General features: G+C 37.3%; 2 protein-coding genes and 1 long non-coding RNA gene across 3 annotated transcripts in view; 2 read left to right on the top strand and 1 right to left on the bottom strand.

Annotated features, from left to right (window-relative positions):
• The window catches only part of LOC149253138 (uncharacterized), a 34,156-nt gene extending 12,636 nt beyond the window's left edge, over positions 1-21,520 (top strand). The window contains exons 2-7 of the mRNA XM_089454388.1: positions 12,292-12,346; positions 12,496-12,553; positions 20,216-20,387; positions 20,550-21,093; positions 21,207-21,413; positions 21,500-21,520. Coding sequence (XP_089310514.1) covers positions 20,305-20,387; positions 20,550-21,093; positions 21,207-21,413; positions 21,500-21,520 — 855 coding nt within the window. The 5' untranslated portion in view covers positions 12,292-12,346; positions 12,496-12,553; positions 20,216-20,304. The remainder of the gene's footprint in view (positions 1-12,291; positions 12,347-12,495; positions 12,554-20,215; positions 20,388-20,549; positions 21,094-21,206; positions 21,414-21,499) is intronic.
• Positions 382-1,610, bottom strand: LOC149253140 (uncharacterized). The gene is made up of 2 exons (XM_089454387.1): positions 807-1,610; positions 382-561 (listed from the first exon to the last, which is right to left on the bottom strand). The coding sequence occupies exons 1-2, from the start codon at positions 1,032-1,034 to the stop codon at positions 382-384; spliced, it is 408 nt and encodes a 135-aa protein (XP_089310513.1). The 5' UTR covers positions 1,035-1,610.
• Positions 21,521-21,565: 45 nt separating the features above from the next.
• Positions 21,566-23,080, top strand: LOC149253141 (uncharacterized). The gene is made up of 2 exons (XR_016267059.1): positions 21,566-22,500; positions 23,014-23,080. It is a non-coding gene; the product is annotated as an uncharacterized LOC149253141 (long non-coding RNA).
• Positions 23,081-26,626: the final 3,546 nt, after the last annotated feature.

Raw genomic sequence — 26,626 nt, forward strand, 5'->3', positions numbered from 1 at the left:
AGTATTTTACTTGTAAGGACAAAGTAGGATCGATTGGAAATCTCAAATCTAAACTTTTAACTCTTGCAATACTTTCACAGGAAGCCTGCTGTATTGTTTTTGATCTTTGAGCCATCAAGCTACATTCCAAACTTCAAAGACCCATTCAATCTGAATGAAAATTCTTTAATCACATTTGTTTCTTTAAAACAACAACTATAAATGATTTAGATATTATGTGGAAAATACAAAAGAAAAGGCATATGTCTGGCTACTGGATACCAACCATTTCAGAGTGAGAAAACACTTATTAGCATCTGTGATCTTACAGTGCCATCAGATCAGGTGAGCGCCTACTCTGCGTGGAAGCTCTCCCCAATTCTGATATCCTTTCCAAAAACTTTATATACTGTGTCTTCGCATATTCCTCTGGTAAGCTGAAGTTAAGAGCAGGAGTGCTTTGAAGCAAGCACCTACCACGGCGATTTCCCTATCATCTAATTGAACTAAATCTACCCCTAAGAATTGAAGATTAATCAACGGAATGCTTAAGCGTGCTGGTACTGGATCTCTGGCTAGCTCCTGCATTAAATTAGAAAGCATATCAGTCAACTCTACCCTAGATGAGATTTTAGCCCTAGCCTTTGCTGATGCACACCAACGATGCACATAAATAAAGAGCGGGTCAGTTTGCCCACGATGCACATAAATACACAACACAACTTTGGACTCCATATTGTCATCATACCATGGGAAGCAAGGCTTTAACATTATACATGCATAATGAGAATAAGAGTAAGAAGAAATTAGCAAAATGAATTCCTTACCCGAATAGACATGCAACGAACCTCCAAATGCTCGAGATTGGGAATTCTCTCGAGTAGCTTGTAGAAAGGAACCAACATCTTTTCAAGCGATGGCCAAAGTCCAATGTCAAGTTCCTTCAAAGTTTCGAAACTCCCCACTATCCCAAGAAACCTCTCTGCCGATAAATTGTTTGCTTCCTCTTGCCACAAAAACATTGACAATTTGATCAAATTAGTGCCAAGCTGCATTTTAAGTTGAGATATCGCATAGGAAAACTCATGAAGCAACACCCTGTAAATGACCGCCACATTTAGCGGATTAGTAAAATCACCCAATCATATTAAACAAGAATGGAGCAAAAGCAGTCCGAAAGACTTAGTATAGCATTCACAGAGCCAAAAAATTGTGAAGATTACAGAGTGTCTGTCAAAAATCAGAAAGATTGCCAAATACCTAAAACAAATAGTAATAGAAAAATCAAATAGCAGCCAAAAATAAACCCTTCGGATCTGCCAGGCACGACATCGTCATCTAACGTAAATCCGATGCTCAAATTCCATCTATTATACAAATCCAGGCCCTTTCTTTCGTCTCTGTCAAGAAACTGATAGTCTCTGTCAAGAAATGGATAACGGATCTCCAGCAGCTCAGAAAAGATTGTAAGGGAAGGCGTCCAGGGGATGGATGAGGTAGGTCAAAGCCAGCGCCAGGAACATGAGCACTTATGCTATCCCTTGGTCGATGGCGGTGCCTGCAACATCAAGATACATTCCTTCAATCCTGTTATAAATCCCGTGACGAATCCCCTAATGAACCGAACCGAACAGAACTTTAATGTAGGAAAAAGCAGAAAAAAAGAAAGAATAAAAGGCCGAGATCTTACCGTCGGACGAGGGAGCACGAGCGGGAGCCTCTGCATTGGCTGAAGGTGCGAAGAGATTAATCAACAGGAAGACGACAGAGAGCATCAGCACCGTCACAGAGACGAGAAGGCCATCTCTGCTGAAGAATAACAAGAACAAGAAAATCAAGAGAGGAAGAAAAGAGGAGCTGCCGCAACGAACCTCAGAGAAAGCAGGAAGTTCTCGGCGCGAATAAACAGAAACCCGCTGAAAAACGTAAATCCGGAAGTTCTCGGCCTGGAGAATAAACAGAAGCCCACAAAAGCCCGTCGAATATGATGCCATGTGTCAACTTGAGATGGAAAGGGACGACGAAAGTCTCTTTCAAAGGAAAGGCCTATCGGCCTAGTTATGACTTTTTTCTACGGAAAAAAAACTTTAAAAACTTATTATTAAGGAAGGAAAAATTACCTATAAATTATTAAAGAAAAATAAATTATATTTCCGTATAACTTTTTATAACTTTAAAAAATTATAAAATGTTATTATTAAGGAAGGAAAAATTACATAACTTTAAAAAGTTGTAAAAGTTATTATTAAGGAAAATTTACATATAAATTATTAACGAAGGAAAAATTACGTATAAAGTCGTAAAAGAAAATACGATCGAAATTTATATATTGTAGAACTGAACCAGTATATTTCGTAATTTATATACTTGTAGAACTGAACAAGTATATTTCAGTATCTGAAATAATTTTCAGAAGTTCATATTAAAGAATATAATTTTATGTTTTATTACATAAATATATGTGAAATAATTTTCAGAAGTTCATATTAAAGAACATAATTTTATGCTTTGTTACATAAATATATGTGTAGGTCATTGTATTAGACTGAAAATTAATGGAAATAGTAGCGTGTAGGTCATTGTATTAGACTGGAAATTAATGGAAGTAGTTGAGGGGAAGAAATTGTTTTTGGGAAATAAAGAAAACACCACCTTATTGCAAAGCAATCAATCGCAAAAGCATATCTGTAGATGGCGTCTAACCCGAAGAGTTAATCCACCCCACCGTTTCCCCCTCATCTGGCATATGTTCTCCCCAGGTCTCTATTCGTTCCCGTCAGGTCTCTATCCGTAGAAAGAAAAGACCCATTAACCTAGAGACTTTTTTCACTATTCTTTAAGTCCGGGATTACGTCGCGGATCGTTCGATAGAAATCTAAAGATAAAAATGGAAATGAAAAATACCACTGCTGCTTAAAAGAACAGCTTGGATCGTTCAATGGAAATCTAATGATAAAAAGAGAAATGAAAAATACCACTACTGCGTAAACGAACAGCTTAAGAGTAAGCATTACCTAATCTCCAGAATCCTGATTATAAGTACAATAGAATAGATCATCAATCTTTGTACCATATATGGATACTTGAATACCAAACAATAGTATTATTGTTACAAATCACGAGATTATTTCTCTGAATCACGTGTCAAAATCAATTTGAAAGAAGGATAATTAATGGAAATAGTAGCGGTAGACAGCTAATATCTTCCAACTTCCTTGCTATTGAGTAAAGAAAAATAATGGAAATTAATGGAAATAGTAGCGGTAGAAAGTTAATAACTTCCAACTTCCTTGCTATTGAGTGAAGAAAAATTACGTACAAATAGAATTTACCATTAAAATTTAGTAGTATAGTAGTGTATCACCAAGACTGGCAAAGAAGGGCTATAGCTCACCAAGTCATTTTATTACACTGGAAATTAATGGAAATAGTAGCGGTAGAAGTTAATAAATTCCAACTTCTTTGCTATTGAGTGAAGAAAAATTACGTATAAATAGAATTTACCACAGTTAATAACTTCCAACTTCCTTACTAGTGAGTGAAGAAAAATTACGTACAAATAGAATTTATCATTAAACTTTAGTAGTATAGTAGTGTATCACCAAGACTCGCAAGGAAGGGCTATATCTTAGCAAGTCATTTTATTAGACTGGAAATTAATGGAAATAGTAGCGGTAGACATAGACAGTTAATAACTTCCAACTTCCTTGCTATTGAGTGAAGAACAATTACGTATAAATAGAATTTACCAGAGTTAATAACTTAACTTCCAACTTCCTTGTTAGTGAGTGAAGAAAAATTACGTATAAATAGAATTTACCATTAAAAATTCCAACTTCCTTCTTAGTGAGTGAAGAAAAATTACGTATAAATAGAATTTACCATTAAAATTTAGTAGTATAGTAGTCTATCACCAAGACTAGCAAGGAAGGGCTATAGCTTAGCAAGGTAGACCACGACTATAGCTCAGCAAGGTAGAGCACCTCGTTTACATGTGCAGAGTTAATAACTTCCAACTTCCTTGCTATTGAGTGAAGAAAAATTACGTATAAATAGAATTTACCATAAATTTAATAGAATTTACCATTAAAATTTAGTAGTTCTTATTAAAACTATATGTTTCATTATTGGAAATAATTTTAGTAATTTAGTAGTTCTCATTAAAATTTAGTAGTTCTTATTAAAAATATAGTTCTTATTAAAACTATATGTTTCATTATTGGAAATAATTTTAGTAATTTAGTAGTTCTAATTAGTCCCTGCCATCGGCAATCGGCAGGAACTATAGTAATCGTTAGTAGTCGACTTAGCATGAGTTTACAGTTTCTTTAGTCTGTTATACGACGCTTAGTATAAAGTCCGGAAATGCGTTGTGCGGTGTTCTCCCCAGATAACCAAAGTCTGATTCCCCACTGAAGCTTTCCCATCTTATTTGGCCTCTTCCGGAGGCGGAAGAGGCTCGAACATAGGTTAAGTTGCTATTTACACCCAGTTTCATTATTCCTGACCGTCAACGGTCTCGTGTTAATGCTAGCATTAATTCGTTAATTCGTAACAGGTATATGCTAAGGTTGCAGGGTATGCTCCGGTTTGGTCTTAACAGGTGTTGTGCAGGTGTGCGTGCTCTGTTGCATGATCCTCATCGATAGGTGCATCGTATGTAACATAGCATGGTAAGCCCCGTCCCGGGGGACTATGGGTAATACCCGCTCAGCAGAGAAACCCTAAGTGCCCGGAGCATGTGGGCGCGATATGCTGTCTGGCTTACACGAATGGTTTCTTGTACTCAGGCTCCTCAGATATGACTGTGAAGGTATGGCGACTCTCGGACCTCAAGTGTGTCGAAATGATTCAGGCTCATGATAACGCTGTAAACGCCATTGCTGTCAGGCGGGACGGGTTGATCTTCATTGGGTCGGATGACTGCACGGTGAAAATATGGAGAAAAATTTTGGGGCCTTCGTTGCACGTTCTGTTAACAACCCTACACGGGAAAACCAAACACAGGGACTCAAATTTAATCTCAAACTCGCCTGTCAAAGCCCTCGCTCTGAATTCGAATGGGTCTTCTCTATACACAGGATCCTCGACTGCAACTAGATCTGGATCTATACCCGTAGAGCACCTGCGAAATGCGTTGTTCGACCTGCAACTACGGCTCTGTGACGGGGCGGGAGCAGCCGGGACTGAGAGCTGGGTGGCTGCTTTTAGTTTCCACTTCTTTATATCCTGCTTGGTCCCAGTTTATAGGCATTAAAGAAAGATATAACTAGTTGGAAAGGGCGCAAGCAGGAAAAAATGCAGTCAAAAGAAGCCTGCCTTAGTCTCAAATAGGGCTTAGCCTCAATGGCAGACCAACAACCAAATGCGGACTGAGCCTGCCTTAGTCTCAAATAGGGCTTATGCGTGCTGGCCTCTCATCCTTAAACGTCGGGCTGAGAAGGAAGACTTAGAGCGGACGGATAGAAGGCCTTTCCTCTGAAAATGGCAATGCTTCATCGGAACTCTTGGAGGAGTTGGGTATACTACATTACTTCTTTAGGAGCAAGGTGGGAATTGATGAATATCGGGCGTAGTTCATCGTCCGTGCCCAAATTGATCTGCTTGACTTCGTCTTCGGTGGGAGGAGCTCTAGCTTGGAGTTATAAGAAATTCGGAAGGTATTTTCATTTTTCTTGTGGAAGGTGAAGGATGCTCCAAGGGCTTCGCAGTAGTGGATATGATTTGATGGGGGTTAAGGTAATTCAGGCGATATCCTCAACATCTGTTGGGCCATCAACTAAGCTGATTTGACGAGGGTTAAGGTAATTCAGGCCATCCTCACCATCTGTTGGGCCATCACCTAGGCTGATTTGATGGGGGTTAACTGATTCAGGCGATATCCTCAACATCTGTTGCGCCCTCACCTAAGCTGATTTGATGGGGGTTAAGGTAATTTAGGCCATTTGTACCTGTCTTGTGTACACATTTCATTCCAGGTGACATTATGCATGTAGCGTCCGCTACGTGTAACGTAATTTTCTTGTTATGTAATAAGCTTATAGATGATTTTGTGGTTACTTCGCTTCGGCTCCACTACACTGGTTTATTTCAGGTACTGTTTATGTTTTCATTCCTGAGCTTCTACAGTGCCTCTCTTGTACAAGAGTTTGAATTCTTTCGTATTCTTTTTTCGTTGGGTCAAAGTGGTTTGAACTGGTCGCTAAGTACGGTAAAACTTTATTATTAGTGTTTTGTAGTGAAATATTACGTTGGTCATCTTCGTATCCAGTGCATGTTTGGTAAAAGATAGACTTCTGTTAAAGGCCCAGTACAATTTATTTTATGGTTAGCCATCATGTTTCCCTTTGTTTCTAATGTAGATTCTGGTTCTTAATTGTTGGATTTCTTTGCTGATTAGACAGCATGTATCTCTCAGCCTACAGTGTAGATTCACATCCCTAATCTCTGCATCTGTCTAGCGTGCTGGTAGAACGTCCATGTCTTAATAACTTCATAAGTTAGATAATATACCATATCAAACATTCTTCTGGAGCCTAAGGTAAAATTTGGCACTTCAATTTTTTTGAATTTTGCTTAAGTTTGCATGTATCTGGTTATGTAACTGCATGCATTTCTTCTTTCAGATAATTCGTTGATAATACCAACAGCACACTGTATTGCTATTGGAACGCTAAATTGCGATTTATTTAGTGGTTAGGCAGCATGTTTATCAATGCGTTATAATGTAGGTTCTTATTCCTGATTGTTGCTGATATCTAGACTCATATATTTGCATAAAATACAGAGTAGTGATCTGTTATCCAGTGATCATAGAATACGCTAGCATGCCACAGGAAGATTTAGTTCTTGAATTTCTGGTCATTCTATACTATCTAGTTGAGGTTTTATGCTTTTCTTTTTTGAAATTAATTTTAAGCATTAGCTTGCTTAACAATCCATTATGGAATGTTTTTGCTGCTTTTATGTGAGGCTAGGGCACTCCTTTACATAGTTTGCTGCCTCCCATGCTTTTACTATAAAATTAGCAGAGCAGTCAAAAATCAACGGAGCAAATAACAAGATCAGCCATTTCCCAGACTCAGCTCCTTCTAGAACAGACTTGCCTATCTGTAGTCATCCTTCAAGGCCTGTGGCTCTCCATGAGCAGCAGCAACTCGTCTATCTTTACCAGGGTTAGCCATTTATTTGCATAGTTTGCTGCCTCCCATGCTTCTACTATAAGATTAGCAGAGCAGTCAAAAATCAACGCAACAAATAACAGGATCAACCATCCATAATTTAGCTTTCCAAAATAATTGCATAACATAGGTGAATCTTTAACCTATGTAATCAGCTAAGTTTATGTACTTTATATCTATGCCTATTACAGTAAGTGTGTTGATTTTACCTCTTTGGGCTCAAAATTGTAATTAGCCAAGCCACTACACTATATGTCTAATGTCTGACAGAACCATCTTTCCGCTGATTGCTATTCTTCCACTTTGTTTCTTATACGTATCATTTGCGTAACCCCCCCTCAGAGCCCTCTGAAAAGCCTTCGAGCCCTTATTCAAAGCCTTCTGAGACCTATTCACAGGCTTTCGATCCTGAGACCTAATGCATGTATTATTTACGTATCTAAGATCAATGTCTTGTTGGCAATATGGACCACTTTTCTCCATTGTTAAGGTCTAAACCCATCTATTTCATCATGCTTGCCTATAATGTCATCATGGCGATCCTACTGACCTGATGGGTCCTTGGCAAAGTTACAATACTCATTTTTGAAAAAGAACTTGGTGAGTTTAGAGAGTGATGGGTCCGATTGAATTCTCAAAGATTTGGGCAAAAATGCCATTGCACTTGCGGGTCAAACTTGCTGACGCGTGTAAAAATTTGCGACTACTCACATGTCATAGTTTGACATAGCAGTACTTGCGAGTTAACTTGTTGCTCCCAAGTTCAACTTACTGGAAGCTAGTTTTAAATTTTTAATTGCCAATGAGTAGTGGCAAGTCAAACTTGTTGGGTATTCAAACTCACTGACTGGTAGGAGTTTCATGTGTGAATGAATCAGTTCAGGTTTCTTTCTGTGTTGAGTTGAATTTGACACAGTGGCTTGACAAACTTTTGTAAGAAGGGTCATTAGATCGATGCCTCTTTTCATGACACACTTCTTTTCCCAATTGTAAGGCCCATCTCCATCTTCAGGTGCTCTTGCAATGTGTAGTTGAAAATTTCCCAATCCTGTTAAGGGCATGCCATACTCATACTTTCAACTTGCATGATCAAAACCTGATCTGAAGGTGCTCTCTATATTGCTACAAGATCTGATCTATTTGTTTGGCTTTAATGTTTAATCTCAGCATTTCCAGTCACATCCAGGGTTCGGTTTCCTTCCCTTCAACTTGTCATTGGAGTTCAATGCCCTCTCCTTCAGAAATCTTCTTTTAACACTTTATCATAGAATTTTTGTAAGCTCTGTTGTACAGGGATTGTTGTAATCCTTTGAAATTGAAATCAAAAATTTATTAATCTCCTCACATGAACAAAAACAGTCAATTGGACCAAGAGAAATAGTTGCACCATTCTATCTGTACTGAATGAGGATTTTCTCCATGTTGTTGTTGTGATGATGAATATCAGAGGCAACAACATACTTGCATTTTTCGCTTGAGAATGATCCTTCAACAAGTTAGATTGTGGAAGAGTTTCCATGGCCTTACATGCATGGGGGTTGACACAAAGAACATGCCTGTAGGCAGATTGGATCCATGGTGGGAAGCTTGAGAAGTCACACCTCCCACCATATTGAACCACTACCCCAGTGGTTATATAATTAAATTTTCATTTAATTCTCAATATAAACTGATTTTAAGTCACCCTATAAAATCGTTTAGGCTGTTGAACTGTAAACATTAACATTATCCTTTATCCATATTGTGAATCTCTATTACATGTGTTGTACTGCCAATGAGTAGTGGCAAGTCAAACTTGTTGGGTATTCAAACTCACTGACTGGTAGGAGTTTCACGTGTGAATGAATCAGTTCAGGTTGCTTTCTGTGTTGAGTTGAATTTGACACAGTGGCTTGACAAACTTTTGTAAGAAGGGTCATTAGATCGATGCCTCTTCTCATGACAAACTTCTTTTCCCAATTTTTCGGCCCATCTCCATCTTCAGGTGCTCTTGCAATGTGTAGTTACAGCTTTCCCAATCCTGTTAAGGGCATGCCATACTCATACTTTCAACTTGCATGATCAAAACCTGATCTGAAGGTGCTCTCTATATTGCTACAAGATCTGCTCTATTTGTTTGGCTTTAATGTTTAATCTCAGCATTTCCAGTCACATCCAAGGCCCGGTTTCCTTCTCTTCAACTTGTCATTGGAGTTAAATGCCCTCTCCTTCAGAAATCTTCTTTTAACACTTTATCATAGAATTTTTGTAAGCTCTGTTGTACAGGGATTGTTGTAATCCTTTGAAATTGAAATCAAAACTTTATTACTCTTCTCACATGAACAAAAAGAGTCAATTGGACCAAGAGACAAATTAGGATGCAATACAACAATATGGGAGTTCTTGATTCATTGTTCATGATAAGGAGAAATGGCTGCACCATTCTATCTGTACTGAATGAGGATTTTCTCCATGTTGCTTTTGTGATGATGAATTTCAGAGGCAACAACATACTTGCATTTCCAGTCACATCCAGGGTCCGGTTTCCTTCCCTTCAACTTGTCATTGGAGTTCAATGCCCTCTCCTTCAGAAATCTTCTTTTAACACTTTATCATAGAATTTTTGTAAGCTCTGTTGTACAGGGATTGTTGTAATCCTTTGAAATTGAAATCAAAACTTTATTAATCTCCTCACATGAACAAAAACAGTCAATTGGACCAAGAGACGAATTAGGATGCAAGTACAACAATATGGGAGTTCTTGATTCATTGTTCATGATAAGGAGAAATGGCTGCACCATTCTATCTGTACTGAATGAGGATTTTCTCATAAATGCAGTCCTGCAATAGGCAACAATAGTTATAGGAAAAACCATACTAACTAGTGAATCAATGGTGGTATTTGACATAATGAATACACTGGTATGATGGAATCAATGGCATTCAATGGAGTGGACTCCGATGTAACTAATACGTGTTGTTACTGTATTCATATAGAATATGGTTCCAACTAGAAAATCTCTTTGTTATACCTCCTTGTTCATAGCTATGTGATTTATTACACTACTATATCAAGTGAATCAATAATGTATGTGTCATTAAGGTATGTGCTGCTTGCTGCCTGTTTCTACCTATCACCTATAAGGAATCCAATATTCAATTGTATTACTACTACATTGTCTTCATTTAGGCTTGTAGTACACAACCACTCTTGAAAGATCAAGAACTGTCCACATCTGTCAGCCTCAGGACAAGTTTTGGTATTTATATGTTGAAGTGGGACTATATAGCAGATATTTCATATGGCATTGACAGTTTCGGTGACAGTTTTGGGGATTGGGATGAAAGGAACAGGCATTTGAAATAATTTGAAGAGCTTGTAAGCTTCACCTGTTATTCATTGTCATATCAGTAAGCTTAGATTGCTATTATGGTTCCACATACAGTGTTGACGGGTATTATATTCACCTAGACTGAAACTGGTATGCTGTCTAAGATTTTGTGGTGCACAACAAAATTTTTGCACGGCATTCAATGGAGTGGACTCCAATGTAACTAATACTTGTTGTTACTGTATTCATATAGAATATGGTTCCAACTAGAAAATCTCTAGAAAATCTCTTGTTATACGTTCTTGTTCATAGCTATGTGATTTATTACACTACTATATCAAGTGAATCCATAATGTATGTGTCATTAAGGTATGTGCTGCTTGCTACCTATTTCTACCTATCACCTCTAAGGAATCCAATAGAAAAAACATTCAAAGTTTCATTCATTGGCAGTTCTTCAAGCAGTGTGTTATCATATTCCTGAATGCCACTTTCATCATGGCCACCTCCCAGTTCTTTGCTAAAAAAATTCAATGTCTTGGGTTGTAATTTAAAGCCATTATTGTCAGTTGTGCTTGCAGAGGGACTACTTTGCTGACGCAGTAGCTTAGCGAAATAAGTCATTTTCTTTTGTCTTAAATGCCAGCGTAAGAAAGAGAAACAATATACCTGTAACAATTTGGTGTGGCTTGCTCCATTGCATCAAAAGCTTCCAACCAGTGTTAAATTTGATGGTACTACTGAAATTACATTGCTTTTAGTTTGTTTGATTTTCCTTTCCAAGTTATGTGACATTTCATTTACTTGCATAATTAGCAAAAACAAGGGCATTGGGTTGATATAGATTGATCAATGGATTGCAGGCAACAATAGTTATAGGAATCTGTCCAACTCCTTCTTTGATTAGCAGTAGACAAAACTTTCAAAGTTTCATTCATTGGCAGTTCTTCAAGCAGTGTGTTATCATATTCCTGAATGCCACTTTCATCATGGCCACCTCCCAATTTTTTGCTAAAAAATTTCAATGTCTTGGGTTGTAATTTAAAGCCATTATTGTCAGTTGTGCTTCCAGAGGGATTACTTTGCTGATGCAGTAACTTAGCGAAATAAGTCATTTTCTTTTGTCTTAAATGCCAGCATAAGAAAGAGAAACAATATACCTGTAAAAATTTGGTGTGGCTTGCTCCATTGCATCAAAAGCTTCGAACCAGTGTCAAATTTGATGGTACTACTGACATTACATTGCTTTTAGTTTGTTTGATTTGCCTTTCCAAGTTATCTGACATTGCATTTACTTGCATAATTAGCAAAACAAGGGCATTGGGTTGATATAGATTGATCAATGGATTGCAGGCAACAATAGTTATAGGAATCTGTGCAACTCCCCATTTGATTACCAGTAGACAAAACATTCAAAGTTTCATTCATTGGCAGTTCTTCAAGCAGTGTGTTATCATATTCCTGAATGCCACTTTCATCATGGCCACCTCCCAGTTCTTTGCTAAAAAATTTCAATGTCTTGGGTTGTAATTTAAAGCCATTATTGTCAGTTGTGCTTCCAGAGGGATTACTTTGCTGATGCAGTAGCTTAGCGAAATAAGTCATTTTCTTTTGTCTTAAATGCCAGCATAAGAAAGAGAAACAATATACCTGTAACAATTTGGTGTGGCTTGCTCCATTGCATCAAAAGCTTCCAACCAGTGTCAAATTTGATGGTACTACTGACATTACATTGCATTTAGTTTGTTTGATTTGCCTTTCCAAGTTATTGATATAGATTGATCAATGGATTTACACTGACTGATCCTAACCTACAGCAGGGACTGCAGGTTCTTTTTTTATCTTGGCAGTCATATTTTGAACTTCATCCCAAAGGTGCACACAATCACTTCGTGTTCTATATTCATTTTCATTGTTCAACTTGCTATTATGATTTTGCGGTTGTTATTGCATTGCATCAATGGGTCTACGTTCTTCTTTATCTTGGCAGCCATATTTTGAACTTCAGTATCAAACCTCTACAGTGGATGCTACCTGACATAAGGAGTCTCCGCAGCTTAGCAGACATTTGCGGTCCCAAAGGTGCACACAATCACTTCGTGTTCTATAATCATTTTCATTGTTCAACTTGTTATTATGATTCTCTGGTTGTAACTGCATTGCATCAGTAAACATAATATTGCATCGAACACTTAGTCGTCATCATGTCTTCTATGTCTGATAAACACAAGTTGCAATTAGTATTGCAAAAGCATCACTTATTTCGTGTGGACAATTTCTCATATCTAATTGGAGACTGCCTATTCGATAGTTTAGAACTTTTGCTAGATTTCCGATACACATCAGTGGAGCTAAGGAAAGGAACAATAGAATATTTTAGAGACTGTCTCAAAAAACAAGATAGTGAGGCAATTTTGTCTTATGAACATGAACTGCATGAAGCCTCACTTAAAGAAATGCATAACATTAGCAACCGTGAAGTCTATTTAGACAAAATGGCTAGTTTTGCCTCAAACAATATACCCCTAGCATCTAGAGGTCTATGGGGAGATATTTTCTGCATCCATTGGCAGTCAAACTGGTTGAAAATTCCAATTAGGGTTTGGTCCAAAACAAAGATGCGAGTGTATTTGCACTTCAATTCAGGTATTACAACAAATACTCGTGACATACTGTTCCATGACGAGGACCCTTTGAATGGGCACTTCGAGCCTTTGGTTCATAGGCAGCCTACAATTGGTTGTACCTTCCAACAACAAGCCGATACCGCAAAGAACAATATCGAACCACAACCTGAGACAAAATGGAAATCAATCATAGCTAAATTACACCCACCTTGTCACTTAAACAAGCATGTGCTTAAGGACATTGCTCAGAAAAATCGGAAAAGGCAAAACATAGGCATTCAATACAACAGAAGTACAATGGAACAACAAGTAGTTCTAGACAACACGAAAGATGTTTGTGACACACCTATGTCTGATAAACACAAGTTGCAATTGGTATTGCAAAAGCATGACTTATTTCGTGTGGACAATTTCTCATATCTAATTGGAGACTGTTTATTCGATAGTTTAGAACTTTTGCTAGATTTCTGATACACATCAGTGGACCTAAGGAAAGGAACAATAGAATATTTTAGAAACTGTCTCAAAAAACAAGATAGTGAGGCAATTTGGTCTTATGAACATGAACTGCATGAAGCCTCACCGAAAGAAATGCATAACATTAGCAACCGTGAAATCTATTTAGACAAAATGGCTAAATCTGCCTCAAACAATATACCCCCAGCATCTAGAGGTCTATGGGGAGATATTTTTCTGCATCCATTGGCTGTCAAACTGGTTGAAAATTCCAATTAGGGTTTGGTCCAAAACAAAGATGAGACTGTATTTGCACTTCAATTCAGGTATTACAACAAATACTCGTGACATACTATTCCATGACGATGATCCCTCAAATGGGCACTTCGAGCCTTTGGTTCATAGGCAGCCTACAATTGGTTGTACCTTCCAACAACAAGCCGATACCTCAAATAACAATATTGAACCACAACCTGAGACAAAATGTCAACCAATTGAAGGTAAATTAAAACCACCTTGTCACTTAAACAAGCATGTGCTTAAGGACATTGCTAAGGAAAATCCGAAAAGGCAAAACATAGGCATTCAATATAACAGAAGTACAATGGAACAACAAGTAATTCTAAACAACACAGAAGATATTTGTGACACACCGCACACAAAAGATGGTGGTGACACACGGAGGTTCCGATCACTTAGAAACTTGAAAGAACATATTAGAACCAACAGACAAACAGAAATTGTAACTTCTTGTTGATTAGACAAAAAATCAAAAAGTCTATCTTTGCGTTTGCTTAAAGGCATCATTCGGAAAAAATTGAAAACACAGAAAATAAGACTTGCCTTCAACACAACAATAATGAAACAAGAAATAGTCATAGAAAACATGGACTACAGCCCATCTGCAGGAAGATCAACGGATCTATCAGCGCGATCAACGAACCAAGTAAAATTTGAGACACTGAGATTTCGATCACTTAGAAACTTGAAAAAACAAATTAGAAACAATGCACAAACAAGAATTGTAATCCCTTGTTCATTAGGCAAAGAGACAAAAAGCTATCTTTTCATTTGCTTAAAGGAATTATCCGGACAAAATCGAAAACGCAGAAAATAAGACTTGCATTCAACACAACAACAATGAAACAAGAAATAGTCATATAAAACATGGACTACAATCAATTTGCAACAACATCAAAGGATCATTCAGCACAATCAAAGAAATAAGGAAAATCCGACCTCTCGATTCAATCAAGATCAATGAACAAATTACTAGAATTATCAGAGTTTGATCAAATATATCAAAGACAAGTAAGTGACACACCTATTTTCAATTGTTCATCATGCGAAACAACTTTTTTTAAAAGAGACATCTGCTTTGTGAAACAAGAATGTCAAGCAAAACAAAATAAGATTAGGAAACTATCAACTAGTTTTGAGAATATTAAATCTCGTGTTGAAAATTGCTACATTTGTAAACATTGCAAAAAAGCAATTGAACATGAAACAATTGCTAAATATGCAGTCGCTGAACACATAAGAAGAAACAATGGCACTAGAACACTGAGAGACCTCACTGAACTAGAGGAAAGACTTGTCGCATTAAGATTGCCCTTCTTGCAAATAAAAGAAATGGGCCATCGACATAAGAAGTCGCAGCTGGGCATAACTGGAGGAGTCATCAATGTCCCCACTAACATTTCCAGAATCCAATCTGCATTGCCTCGAACTATAAAAGACACTGACACGGTTGCCGTTGTTCTCAAAAAGAGTTTAAGATTCAAAAGTGCTTATGCATTTGGTCGAGTTCGAGTTCACAAAGTGATGAAAGCATTAAAACAATTATGCAAAAGGATGCTTTACAAGCTCGATAACACTACCATAAATGACAATTGGAAAGAGGCATTCCTACAAAACCAAGAATCTTATGAAAGTTCAAGTGACGCTGAAGGTAGCGAACATGATAACCAAGACAACGATGAACCAACGACAAAAACATTGGTCCATGGATTCATTGATGCACACACCGTCCATGACCTTGTAAATAAACAAATTAACATTGCACCTGCTGCCGGATACATGCCATTAGGAATCTTCAAAGATAACTACTCAGAAGAAATGAGTTTCCCATCGCTTTTTTATGGCAACAAACGCCCAGCTGACATCTCCAAAAACTTTACATATCAAAATATTTGCCACTGGGAAGTGCTGCATAAAAGCCATGATTTTTCTTATCATACTACAAACCTGTTTCCTTTAAAGCAATTCGCATTATCATAAATCAGGTGTTGAATACAATGTGGATTAGAATTAGAAAAGGGCAGTTGAAAGGTAGAAAACTAGTTGCAAAGGACGTTAAGTCAAAACCAAACCTAGATCGTATTTTAAATTCTGACATTGGGTACATGGACCTAAAAACAATTAGTACCTCACCTGACTACCACCATCAAATACGGAACAAACTCTATGCAATGATACGACAACTAGGCCCGCCCACTTTCTTTGTTTCCTTTAGCAGTGTGGAGCATCTTTGGGATCCTTTAATGCATGCATTGAGACACATAAAACAAAACACTAGAAGACCAAACACAGGTGAACTTGATGAAAATGAACCTAGCTCATTAATAAGAAATGACCTTGTTACTTGTGTGCGTTACTATAGATCTAGGAGGGATGCATTACATCAATTGATATCTCATGATCACAAGTATTATGGAGAGCTCACTTACCAATTCTATGTAACTGAATTCCAAAACCGGGGCAGTGAACATGAACATGGCTTACTATGGATAAAATCTGCACCAATCTATGGTCAAAATACAAATATTGAAGTCGAAGAATTCGTTGACAATTACTTGTCAACTAATTCACTGTTACTTGCAAGTGAACTTAGAGTTCTACAACACCATTGTCACACAAAAAGTTGTAGGAAGCATGCAAATTCTAATTGCAGATTTAATTTCCCAGTACCACCAATGAAAGTAACAAAAATACTTGAGCCTCTTGAATTTGATAGTGATAAAACAAAAGCACATGCAAAGCTAATCTTCGAAGCAATAAACAACACAAGATACAATGAGAATGATACATTTGATTGCTTTTTAGCCAACCTTGGACTAGTACACAATGAATACATACATGCTATCCAATGTACACTAAATCGAACAACACTCTTATTGCAAAGGAACCCAGTTGACACCTGGACAAACAACTTCGCTAAACATATTCCAGGAATTTGGATTGCAAACACTGATTCCCAATTTGTACTTGATTCATATGCAGCTGCAATGTATTGCTCTTCTTATATGACAAAAGAAGATAAAACACTCACAAGAACATTTAAAAACATACGCGACAATCATGTGAAAACAAAATCTGATATCCTAGATACCATTAGTTCTTTAGGGAAAGCTTTGGTCAACTTGCAACAAATGTCTGCACAACAAGCAGTGCATATTGTGTTATCGCTCCCACTAAACTCCAGTTCACGGAAATGTGTATTTATTAACACATCTCCTGTCGATGATCGTGCATTTGTTCTTAAAAGACAAAAAGATCTGCAGAAGGAAGCAGATGACTCAAAAGACATAATGTGCCCATCAATTACTGACTACTATGCTCTCCGACCTACTGCTATTGAACATGTCTGCTTAGCATAATTTGCATCTAGCTATACAAAGAAAGGACAAGAACGCAGAGAATCAAGTAGACTATGTGCCATTCGATCTCTTATATATAAGAAATACAAGGACATTGAAAATCACTGTAGAGAGCAATTAAACTGCAATTAAGCAACATCACACAAGTTGGCAAGCTGCATATGTTGCGGTCGAAGAAATAGTCAAGCAAAATGAACAAAAGTTCAAATTTACTACAACAACTACATGGGGTGACATAGATGACGCAATGCACACAGTAGAAACAGAAACTGGAGAAATACTTGACATAGATAGTTTGAAATCAAATGAAACAAAAACTATAACATTTAACAAATCGATAGATGACAAATATGAAAACTACGACTTCCAAAGTGAATTGGGACATTTGCAAGATAGCAAGAAGTTTGCTCTACCATCTACAAGGCCATATGAAATCGTGAAACAACCACGTATACTTGAAGACGTAGAGTACTATGAATTAATGCGACAATTAAACACAAAACAAGCAAGCATAGTTACTGATGTTATAACAAGGAAATTGTACAGACCAGATGAGCTAATCTATCTGTTATTAACAGGAGGTGCAGGAACAGGCAAGACACACACAGCCAAGGCAATCTTCCAATCCTTAGTACGCATACACAATGTGGCATTACCTTATAACCCATCACAACTAATAGGAATAATCGCTGCATACACGGGCAAAGCTGCCTTCAATGCTAGTGGTGTCACATTGCATTCTGCATTCTATTTGCCCTTTAACAAAGCAGATTGCCCCTCACTAAACAATGAAAAATTGGACACATTATCAAAGCATTTCCAACAATTGTGTGTCCTCCTCATAGATGAGGCATCGCTCGTTGGTGCAACAACACTATATCAAATTGATAAGCGCCTGCGACAAATCTTACACACACCAACTTCATACTTTGGCAATGTTGACACGATATTCTTCGGCGATCTTTACCAGGCAAACCCAGTCAGAGACTCCCTGATCTTTGAAAAACCAAAAATCAACAAAAACACAATTCCATATGACTTCTGGCCAGAGAAAATAAAATGTTATCAACTGCACACAGCCATGCGCCAAAAAGACCCATTGTTAATTGATGTACTAAATAGGATGAGATTAAACATGCAAACAGATGAAGATATTGCTTATGTAAACAACAACTGCTATAGGGTCCCACCTTCAAGCCCAGTTTTCCCACACATTTTCTATTGCAACAAAGATGTCCATATTCACAATGTGAAAATGCTTTCCCTAACAAAGGGGGAACAAATAATTCTCGTTGCAATTGACAACTACGAGCTTCCTGGGTCGAGTTATTTTGCTTTTGATAAAACAATCTCACTGCCATCAACAATTACAGTTAAACAGAACATGTTAGTTGAACTATATGCAAGAAATTACAATACAAACGATGGATTAGTAAATGGTGCTGAAGGGATTTTCAAATCCTATTCATCTAATAACAACAGGCCTGACATTGTCTGGATAGAATTTTCAGACCCAGAAATTGGGAAACAACAAAGAAGCAACTTCAAACAACTATACGACATAAATATAATGCCAAATTGGACACCAATCTTTTGAATTGCAAAATCGCTAGCAATGTCTCGGAACAAATTACAAATTACAATTCGAAAAAAATTTCCAATCCAATTAGCCTGTGCGCGGACAATACACCGGACACAAGGGTTGACATTGGATCAACTTGCATTTGACCCAACTGGTGTCACAAAACATGGTCTAGTCTACACTGCATTATCACGTGTTCAAACTAATGACTCACTATACTTGATTAACAAATTGACACAACAAAACTTCCATGTCAAAAACAAAATAATCAATGAGATGGCACGGCTAGAAACAATTGGTGCATTGAAACTAGAATTCACAAAGAAGAAATCTGTTAACAAGGATGTTTTATCGATTGCAAGCCTAAACACACGTAGTCTACGTGCACATCTTAGTGACGTGATTCATCAAAATGACTTAATGGACAACATGATTCTATGTTTTCAAGAAACTCATTTGTACACTCCACCAGTAGTCAAAGAATTCTTATCATTCAATTTTGCGGCTGCACATTCTACACATGGAGTTCTTACTTGCATAAACAAAAAAATACCTATTAGAGCAACAAAGACATTTTGCAAGAACAAAACAGAGCTTACCCTAATTGACATGTACTTCCAACGACCAATTTGTTTAATGAACATTTATGCAGCACCATTTGAACAAGTATCCACAATAATGCAAATAATTCAGGAAGCAAAATCGCAAACTACATATACTGACTGTGTTTTTCTAGTTGTTGGTGACTTCAACATTGACATACAACAAGAAACAACTCGTAGCAAACTCTTTGTATAATTTATGGAAATGGAAAACTTACATGAAATAACAAGCAAACTATCTCCGCACCGAAACACAGTAATAGACCATATCTGGACAACTTTGCCTATGAAACAGTGTGAGATAAATGTAACATGGGCTTATTGGTCTGATCACAACATATTCTATGCACTATTACAGCTCTAATGACCCTTGGAACAAATCAATTTTAGCGTGTAGCAAAATCAAAGTAGCATTGATACACAAGTTTCTCTACAATTTGCTAAACTTCATATTCAAGCAAACTTCATATTTCCCTGTTCAAACAAATGTTGTGTTATCCGAGCAATATCAATCTCCAATGGCCATACTAAAAGTCTATTTCTTGTAGCTCGCTTGCAACACTCTGTTCAAACAAATGATGTGTTATCCGAGCAATATCAATCCCCAATGGCCATACTGAAAGTCTATTTCTTGTAGCTCCCTTGCAACACTCTGCGTTAACTGATCTAGGTATGTAACGACACATAGAATAACGTTATGCACAGATTTATTATTACATGGAACACATTTTGCTTGTAGACCTAATAGAATACATATTTATTATTACATGGAACAAGTTTTGCTTGTAGACCTAATAGCTTGTACTCGTGTTGTACAGATAACTAATAAGAAAACACAGCACGAAGAAGTAACTCCTCCAGAGCCTTGCTGCCTTTCAGATCAGAGACTGATAAACAGATAATTAATATGAAAAGACAGCACGAAGAAGTACCTGCTCCAGAGACATGCTCCCTCTCAGAGACTTGTGACGTCTCAGAAACTGCTAAAAAGTAACTAAAAAACCTTCAAATCTATTCTTACAAGTTTTGTAGTACAAACATAATGTTAATTCAGATTCTTCAATATTGTTCTACAGGCATAAACAAGAAAGTACATCAAGTTTTGTAGTACAAACATAATGTTAATTCAGATTCTTTAATATTGTTCTACAGGCAGAAACAGGAAAGTACATCTGAGATAGCAGCCAAGCATCAACTATGCAGAACAATCAAAATACAGGAGTTAAAAGGGCTGAAAATGGGAACAACTTTTCACGGCCAGATTCTAGTAATATACAAAACATTGGTCGACGAAGTCCACGGAATTGAATTGTTACGTGCTGACCTAGTGGACAGCAGAGGGAATATGACAATCACGCTAAATGTGCCACACAGCCTGATTGCTGCTACTGAAGCGAAACTTGTAGTGGGCCAGGGAATCTGTATTGCAGATTTCAAGGTCTCTGCCAAGACAGTTTACGACCATGGAGACTGTCCGTGCATACTTGTTTTGCATGGGAAGAGCATCTTGGAACCAATTTCACCTATCTGTATGGAATACAGATTTGTTCCCACGACGACTATTAACCAGCTCACCAGCACAACAGTTGCGTTTGCAATCGGCACAGTTGTCGGCCTTGTAACAGCAGCGAAAGAAATATCTGGTCAATATGTCCTAACTATGAAGGACGGCCCAGCTCAAAAAGACAAAGCCACGGTATATACAAATTCAACCATTTATTCTTTTTAACATTTAAATCATCTATACATTTTAAGTAACCATTTACTTAAAAGCAATTACATTTAACACTAGTACATTTTGCAATGCAGGTGCATCTTTATAGTACATTTCAGCCAATTTTCAAATCCATCCAACAACAAATTTCGAAACAAGAAGCACCAATGATGATGTTTCGAAATCTTGCCCGAGGCAAAGAACGTGGGTCATTACGCACTTGCAGATCCACATTCATTACAGCCGTTACTTCACACAGGGTACTTGCAGACCTGAGAAAACTATCTGCCTCAACAACAAAGGTTCTCTTATACTCCACAAAATATATATTATAAATCTTTATTTCCTGTTCTCCTAAATTACGCACATTCGTTTAACATCCTCTTAGCATTTTTATTACAATATCTAACGCTAGGCTTGTACTGAAACATGGACCAGGTTAAAGGAATGCTGACTATAGCAAACATACATGCAGAACCCTTTGTTATAATCTGTAACAATTGCTCTCTGCCCGCCGATACATTTGGAACAGTTATCATGGACCAACTTAATTATTCCACATGCAAACAGCTAACAGACGTATGAAAAATATCTCGAAGACGTTGCCGACGTTACATACAGTTTACGAGATTTCCATGTACACATCAACTTTCTGTTGGATAGTTCGGATGTCATTGCCCGTACAAATTGACACATTTTATCCTCTATAGGATGTGACTTTCTCTGTTCTACGAGTTCATATCTGCTGGAAGCTTGGAATACCATCTTCATGGTATTGTTATATCTGTCTTTATTATTATTTGAACATAAGAACTCTTCTTTTGGGCATTTTAGTTTCTGTTGGGCTGAAAATAAAAAACTCTGATGAATGTTTTGATGGTTCAGATTACCATCTTCATGCTACTGTTATACCTGTAGTTACTCTTCCTTTGGGCATTTATTTTCTGCTGGAATGAAAAGAAAGAAAGCTCCTTATTGTTTAACGGCAGGAGTTTGTCATGCCATTTTCATATACTGGTGAGAATGCAGAATATTGTGTTCTACAAATAGAAATGCGTTCAGATCTCTCTACATCGGTCTGGGTATGCTGAGTGGGTTCCTCTGTATATGCGTCTAGATTTTGTGTATGTTCTGTTCGACTGTCCAGTTCATCTTCCACATTCTTTGTTCCTACTTGGTGGATGCCATGCTGGTTTCCTCTCCTCGGCAAAGAATATTAGAGAACAAAAGTCTTTTATGCAACTAAGTGTTGGTGGGCATGTTTCTGCCTCTAAAAAATGGATTGGGAAAGAGTATAGCCTCTTTTTGTTGAGGAAGACAAGTTTTTTTTGGAAAGGGAGAAACAAATTACAGGATCTAGAACATGAGCCAAGCGATGCTTCTCAGCAGGTGAGCAAGGAGCATTTATTCTTTTTTGTGTTTCTATTGTCCATCTATGCATAAGCTTGTTCTCAACACTCCGATTCTTGTTAACTGTAAATTGAAACCAGTGTCGCAAAATATTGTGTTCTGGAAATAGAAATACGTTTAGATCTCTCTACATCGGTCTGGGTATGGACTTGTGGGTTCCTCTGTATATGCGTCTAGATTTTGTATATGTTCTGTTTGCTCTTCACTTCTGTCAGTGCATTAATTTTCCTTATTAGCTTATTGATACATAGATTTCCTTTGTGTTGTACATAATTTGATGTTCTAATTTATATCTGCATGCCTGAAAAGCACAAAAGGTCATTCCGCCCTTGAGAAGTAGCATGTAAAGCAATTAATTCTCTTTGTATTACTACACTTTCCTCTTAATTGACAATTGAGTGAATAATTTTAGTAAGGAAGTGCAAATTTTCAATTATTTTAATAACATGTGAATTTGAATCTTACACAAAACTCTCTTGCTTTTCTTTGCAGTGAAACTATCCCCTCACTATCCCACTGGCTCTTGCAAATCCAAGCTATGAAGAATGATTCAATTCGATTTCTTTCTGCCACATCTTCAAGGAACAGAACTCTCAAGTGGACCTCCTATCTAGGAGACAGATCTCCTTGCTATTTGGACTCATTAGATGTCAATGCATTGATCAACGATCATTCATCTCTCTATAGTTCATTTTGTTCTAGGTAAAAATAGAGATTGATCTGATCCTGCAACTAGAAAATGTTGTTGTAACTATTGGCAACTCAATGAAAATGAAGCAGGCTACTAATATTTTGGACTCTTGTATCAGTTGAATTGACTTAATATCCACTTGAAACATTTTTTTTACTACTGTTTGATCTGAATGACTATGCTGACTGCTTTCTATCAAATATTTTGGAGAGGCCTGAATGAAGGCTATGAATTTCAATTAGATTAGCAAAGAGTTTTGACATTAAGGTTCAAGGTTGGGTACTTAATACCAGCTGCATTTTTTGTCATATACCTCTTACGTATCCTTTAGTTCAATCATTGAAGTACAGTATCAAGTACTAATGGTTGCACCCCTCTCTTATTCGTATTCAACGCCTATTTATTACATCTACTCAACACACATGAGAGGGACTATGTTGGTCAAGCGGGTCTGTTGATCAACCTGCTCATTACACAGTTTTGACCCAATCCGAACACTGGTTAATGCCTATCATGGGCAGCAGTACTGAACATAAAGGTATGCCATGAAAGCATTGGCCAATTAATTCTCGTCTTCCTGATACAAACAACTCACATATTGTTGTAGTTCCTTTGCTCTATGTATTTTATGGTACACTGTGTCAGTAATTGTAACACTATAGTAAGCAGAATGAATAATCCAATTCAATATACAACAATTCATACAATCCAATCTTCAAAACCTGAGCTTGACAGAACAATGTATGTATAGATTAACCAAAATTCAAGAGTGTAAGCTTGTTCAGAGTTAACTTCAGGGCAGATTTTAATCATAAAATGAATTCTACAGAATTGAAATCAATCCAGAAGCCCTAACCAGAAGTTTGTAACCAAAGTTGCTACAGAAATTACTACAGATATGGAACTATCCTTTAGCTCCTTCTTTGCTCAGGATCTGCTGACATAGGAGCCACAATTCCCTTCCTTTTCATCACTGTTCTGCCTCACGTCAGCTACAGAGGTCCGAACCTGTGAGGGCTTTTACAAGGTATCACCGGAGGGTTAATATGCTGATAAGACCTGCACTCTATGAAGCACATAATGTTTTTAAGGGATCAAAGGTTTTCAACTTATGGACCTTACTACATGCTTAACCATTTACTATTAGTCAAGCAGTACGATACTTTTCAAATATCTTTGTTTGTTGAATATAATAAATTAACCCAAATATGAGTTGCCTAGAACAAGAATTATTTAGACTTCAAACATGAATTCTTTGCATTTGTTCTCAAATCTTTCTCATTCTAGTATACTGCAGCATATAAATAATGACATAAGACATTCTGGAAATCAAGATTGGCATGTAGTAGGGTAAGGACATATTGGTCAAAGACCAAAGCAGATCCATTGATTAATCAAGGTGAATATACGTGGCCGCTTTATCCTCTGCGGGAGTCAAATTCGTTGATCAATATTCTTAAAACTATAAACTAACTGGATTTCTGTGGATTAATGACAATACAGCTTGCTATGAGGAAAACATAAGTCAATATCAACCCGGTGCATTTTGGTTGAATGTACAGGTATATATTTCTAATGCCCACATCTAATGTTCCATTTCGCAGTTGTGGACTTTTAGTGATTCTTTTTCTAGAAAGTACCAAGATTCTTTTGTGGGTGTAGTTTTGAATGATTTCTCTTATGCTTTGTTTTGGTTCTTTTCATCATCTTTGATACTTAAATTTTTCTTGATATGTGGCAGTACTCCATGTTTTATGAAAAACATAACTTAAGCATGTCATCATCTATGATATCTCTATCAAAATCAATGACTTTGAACTACATTTCTTCCACCGAGGTTGGGTTTTTGCAAGCCATTGCACCACAATTTAGAAAATCCAAGACAAAGCTAATACTGATGCTTTTGGGCCAAGAATATGTGGACCCATCAACGAATGCAACATATGGTTCCCTCGTTTTGTGAAGACATTTGCTGCTGGAATCAATTATAGCTATGATGTAATAAGGGAATATCTTCAGTTCGTAGACAACAAGAATTTCACAGTTGATGGAATCCTAACCGATTTCTCTGTAACAGCGTCAGAGGCTATAGGTATGGATTTCTTGCTACTTAACCTCCATCAATTTGTACAATCCCCTACCCATGTAGGGCTATAATTCTTCTTATGTCTTTCAAGGCCAGTATGTTTTTATAATAATAAGTATGTATCTCTTTCTGAATATATTTCTTTGTTGATCAAGATTCTTAAAACTATAAACTAACTGGATTTCTGTGGATTAATGACAATACAACTTGCTATGAGAAAAACATAAGTCAATATCAACCCGGTGCATTTTGGTTGAATGTACAGGTATATATTTCTAATGCCCACATCTAATGTTCCATTTCGCAGTTGTGGACTTTGAGTGATTCTTTTTCTAGAAAGTACCAAGATTCTTTTGTGGGTGTAGTTTTGAATGATTTCTCTTATGCTCTGTTTTGTTTCTTTTCATCATCTTTGATACTTAAATTTTTCTTGATATGTGGCAGTACTCCATGTTTTATGAAAAACATAACTTAAGCATGTCATCATCTGTGATATCTCTGTCAAAATCAATGACTTTGAACTACATTTCTTCCACCGAGGTTGGGTTTTTGCAAGCCATTGCACCACAATTTAGAAAAACCAAGACCCCTCGCAGCTACCCTACTGTCTTCTATAACAGCAGCATATTTAATCTACCAAAACATGCTCAAAGGGGCTATCTTCAAGAAATTTGGCTGCTTAAGATGCTCTTCTTGTCGGCACACTAGACACAGCCACCTAATTTCGCATTTACTACTACCGCCACATCCATCATTCCATATGCCATTTGCTCCCCATGTCAGATCGATCACCTAATTGCACCGATCGTTCACTTAACGTAAGGTTTTCGTTTTATGCCCATCATTAAATACTAGCCTGCTCCAATCTGATCTTCAAGATTTCTGCACCTAGATATTGACATAGACATCTGTCTAGCCAATTGTTTATTAGAATAGCTTGGACCCAATCTACCACCAAGATTGCCCGATGTCAGATACATCACCTAATTTCGCATTTACTTCTGCCGCCACATACATCATTCCATATGCCATTTGCTCCCCATGTCATATCGACCACTTAATTGCACCGATTGCTCACTTAATGTAAGCTTTTCGTTTTATGCCGACCATTAAACACTGCCCTGCTCCATCCGAGCTTCAAGTATTTTAGCTCCATTCACACTTAAAACCAGCTTACAAACACGTTGAACTTTTTTATAAATTGGCCTCTTCTGCACCTGGATATTCACATACATCTCCCCGCTTCACATAACATGGAATCCATTAGCATAAGCCAACTTACTCAACTCGTGGCATTGTTTCTCTTAGCACTTGTTCTCATGACTCTT

The sequence above is a fragment of the Pinus tabuliformis genome, chromosome 7 (genome assembly GCF_031772625.1).
Source record: "Pinus tabuliformis cultivar Carrire ecotype Pingquan chromosome 7, CPIR1, whole genome shotgun sequence".
Taxonomy (NCBI): Eukaryota; Viridiplantae; Streptophyta; class Pinopsida; order Pinales; family Pinaceae; genus Pinus; species Pinus tabuliformis.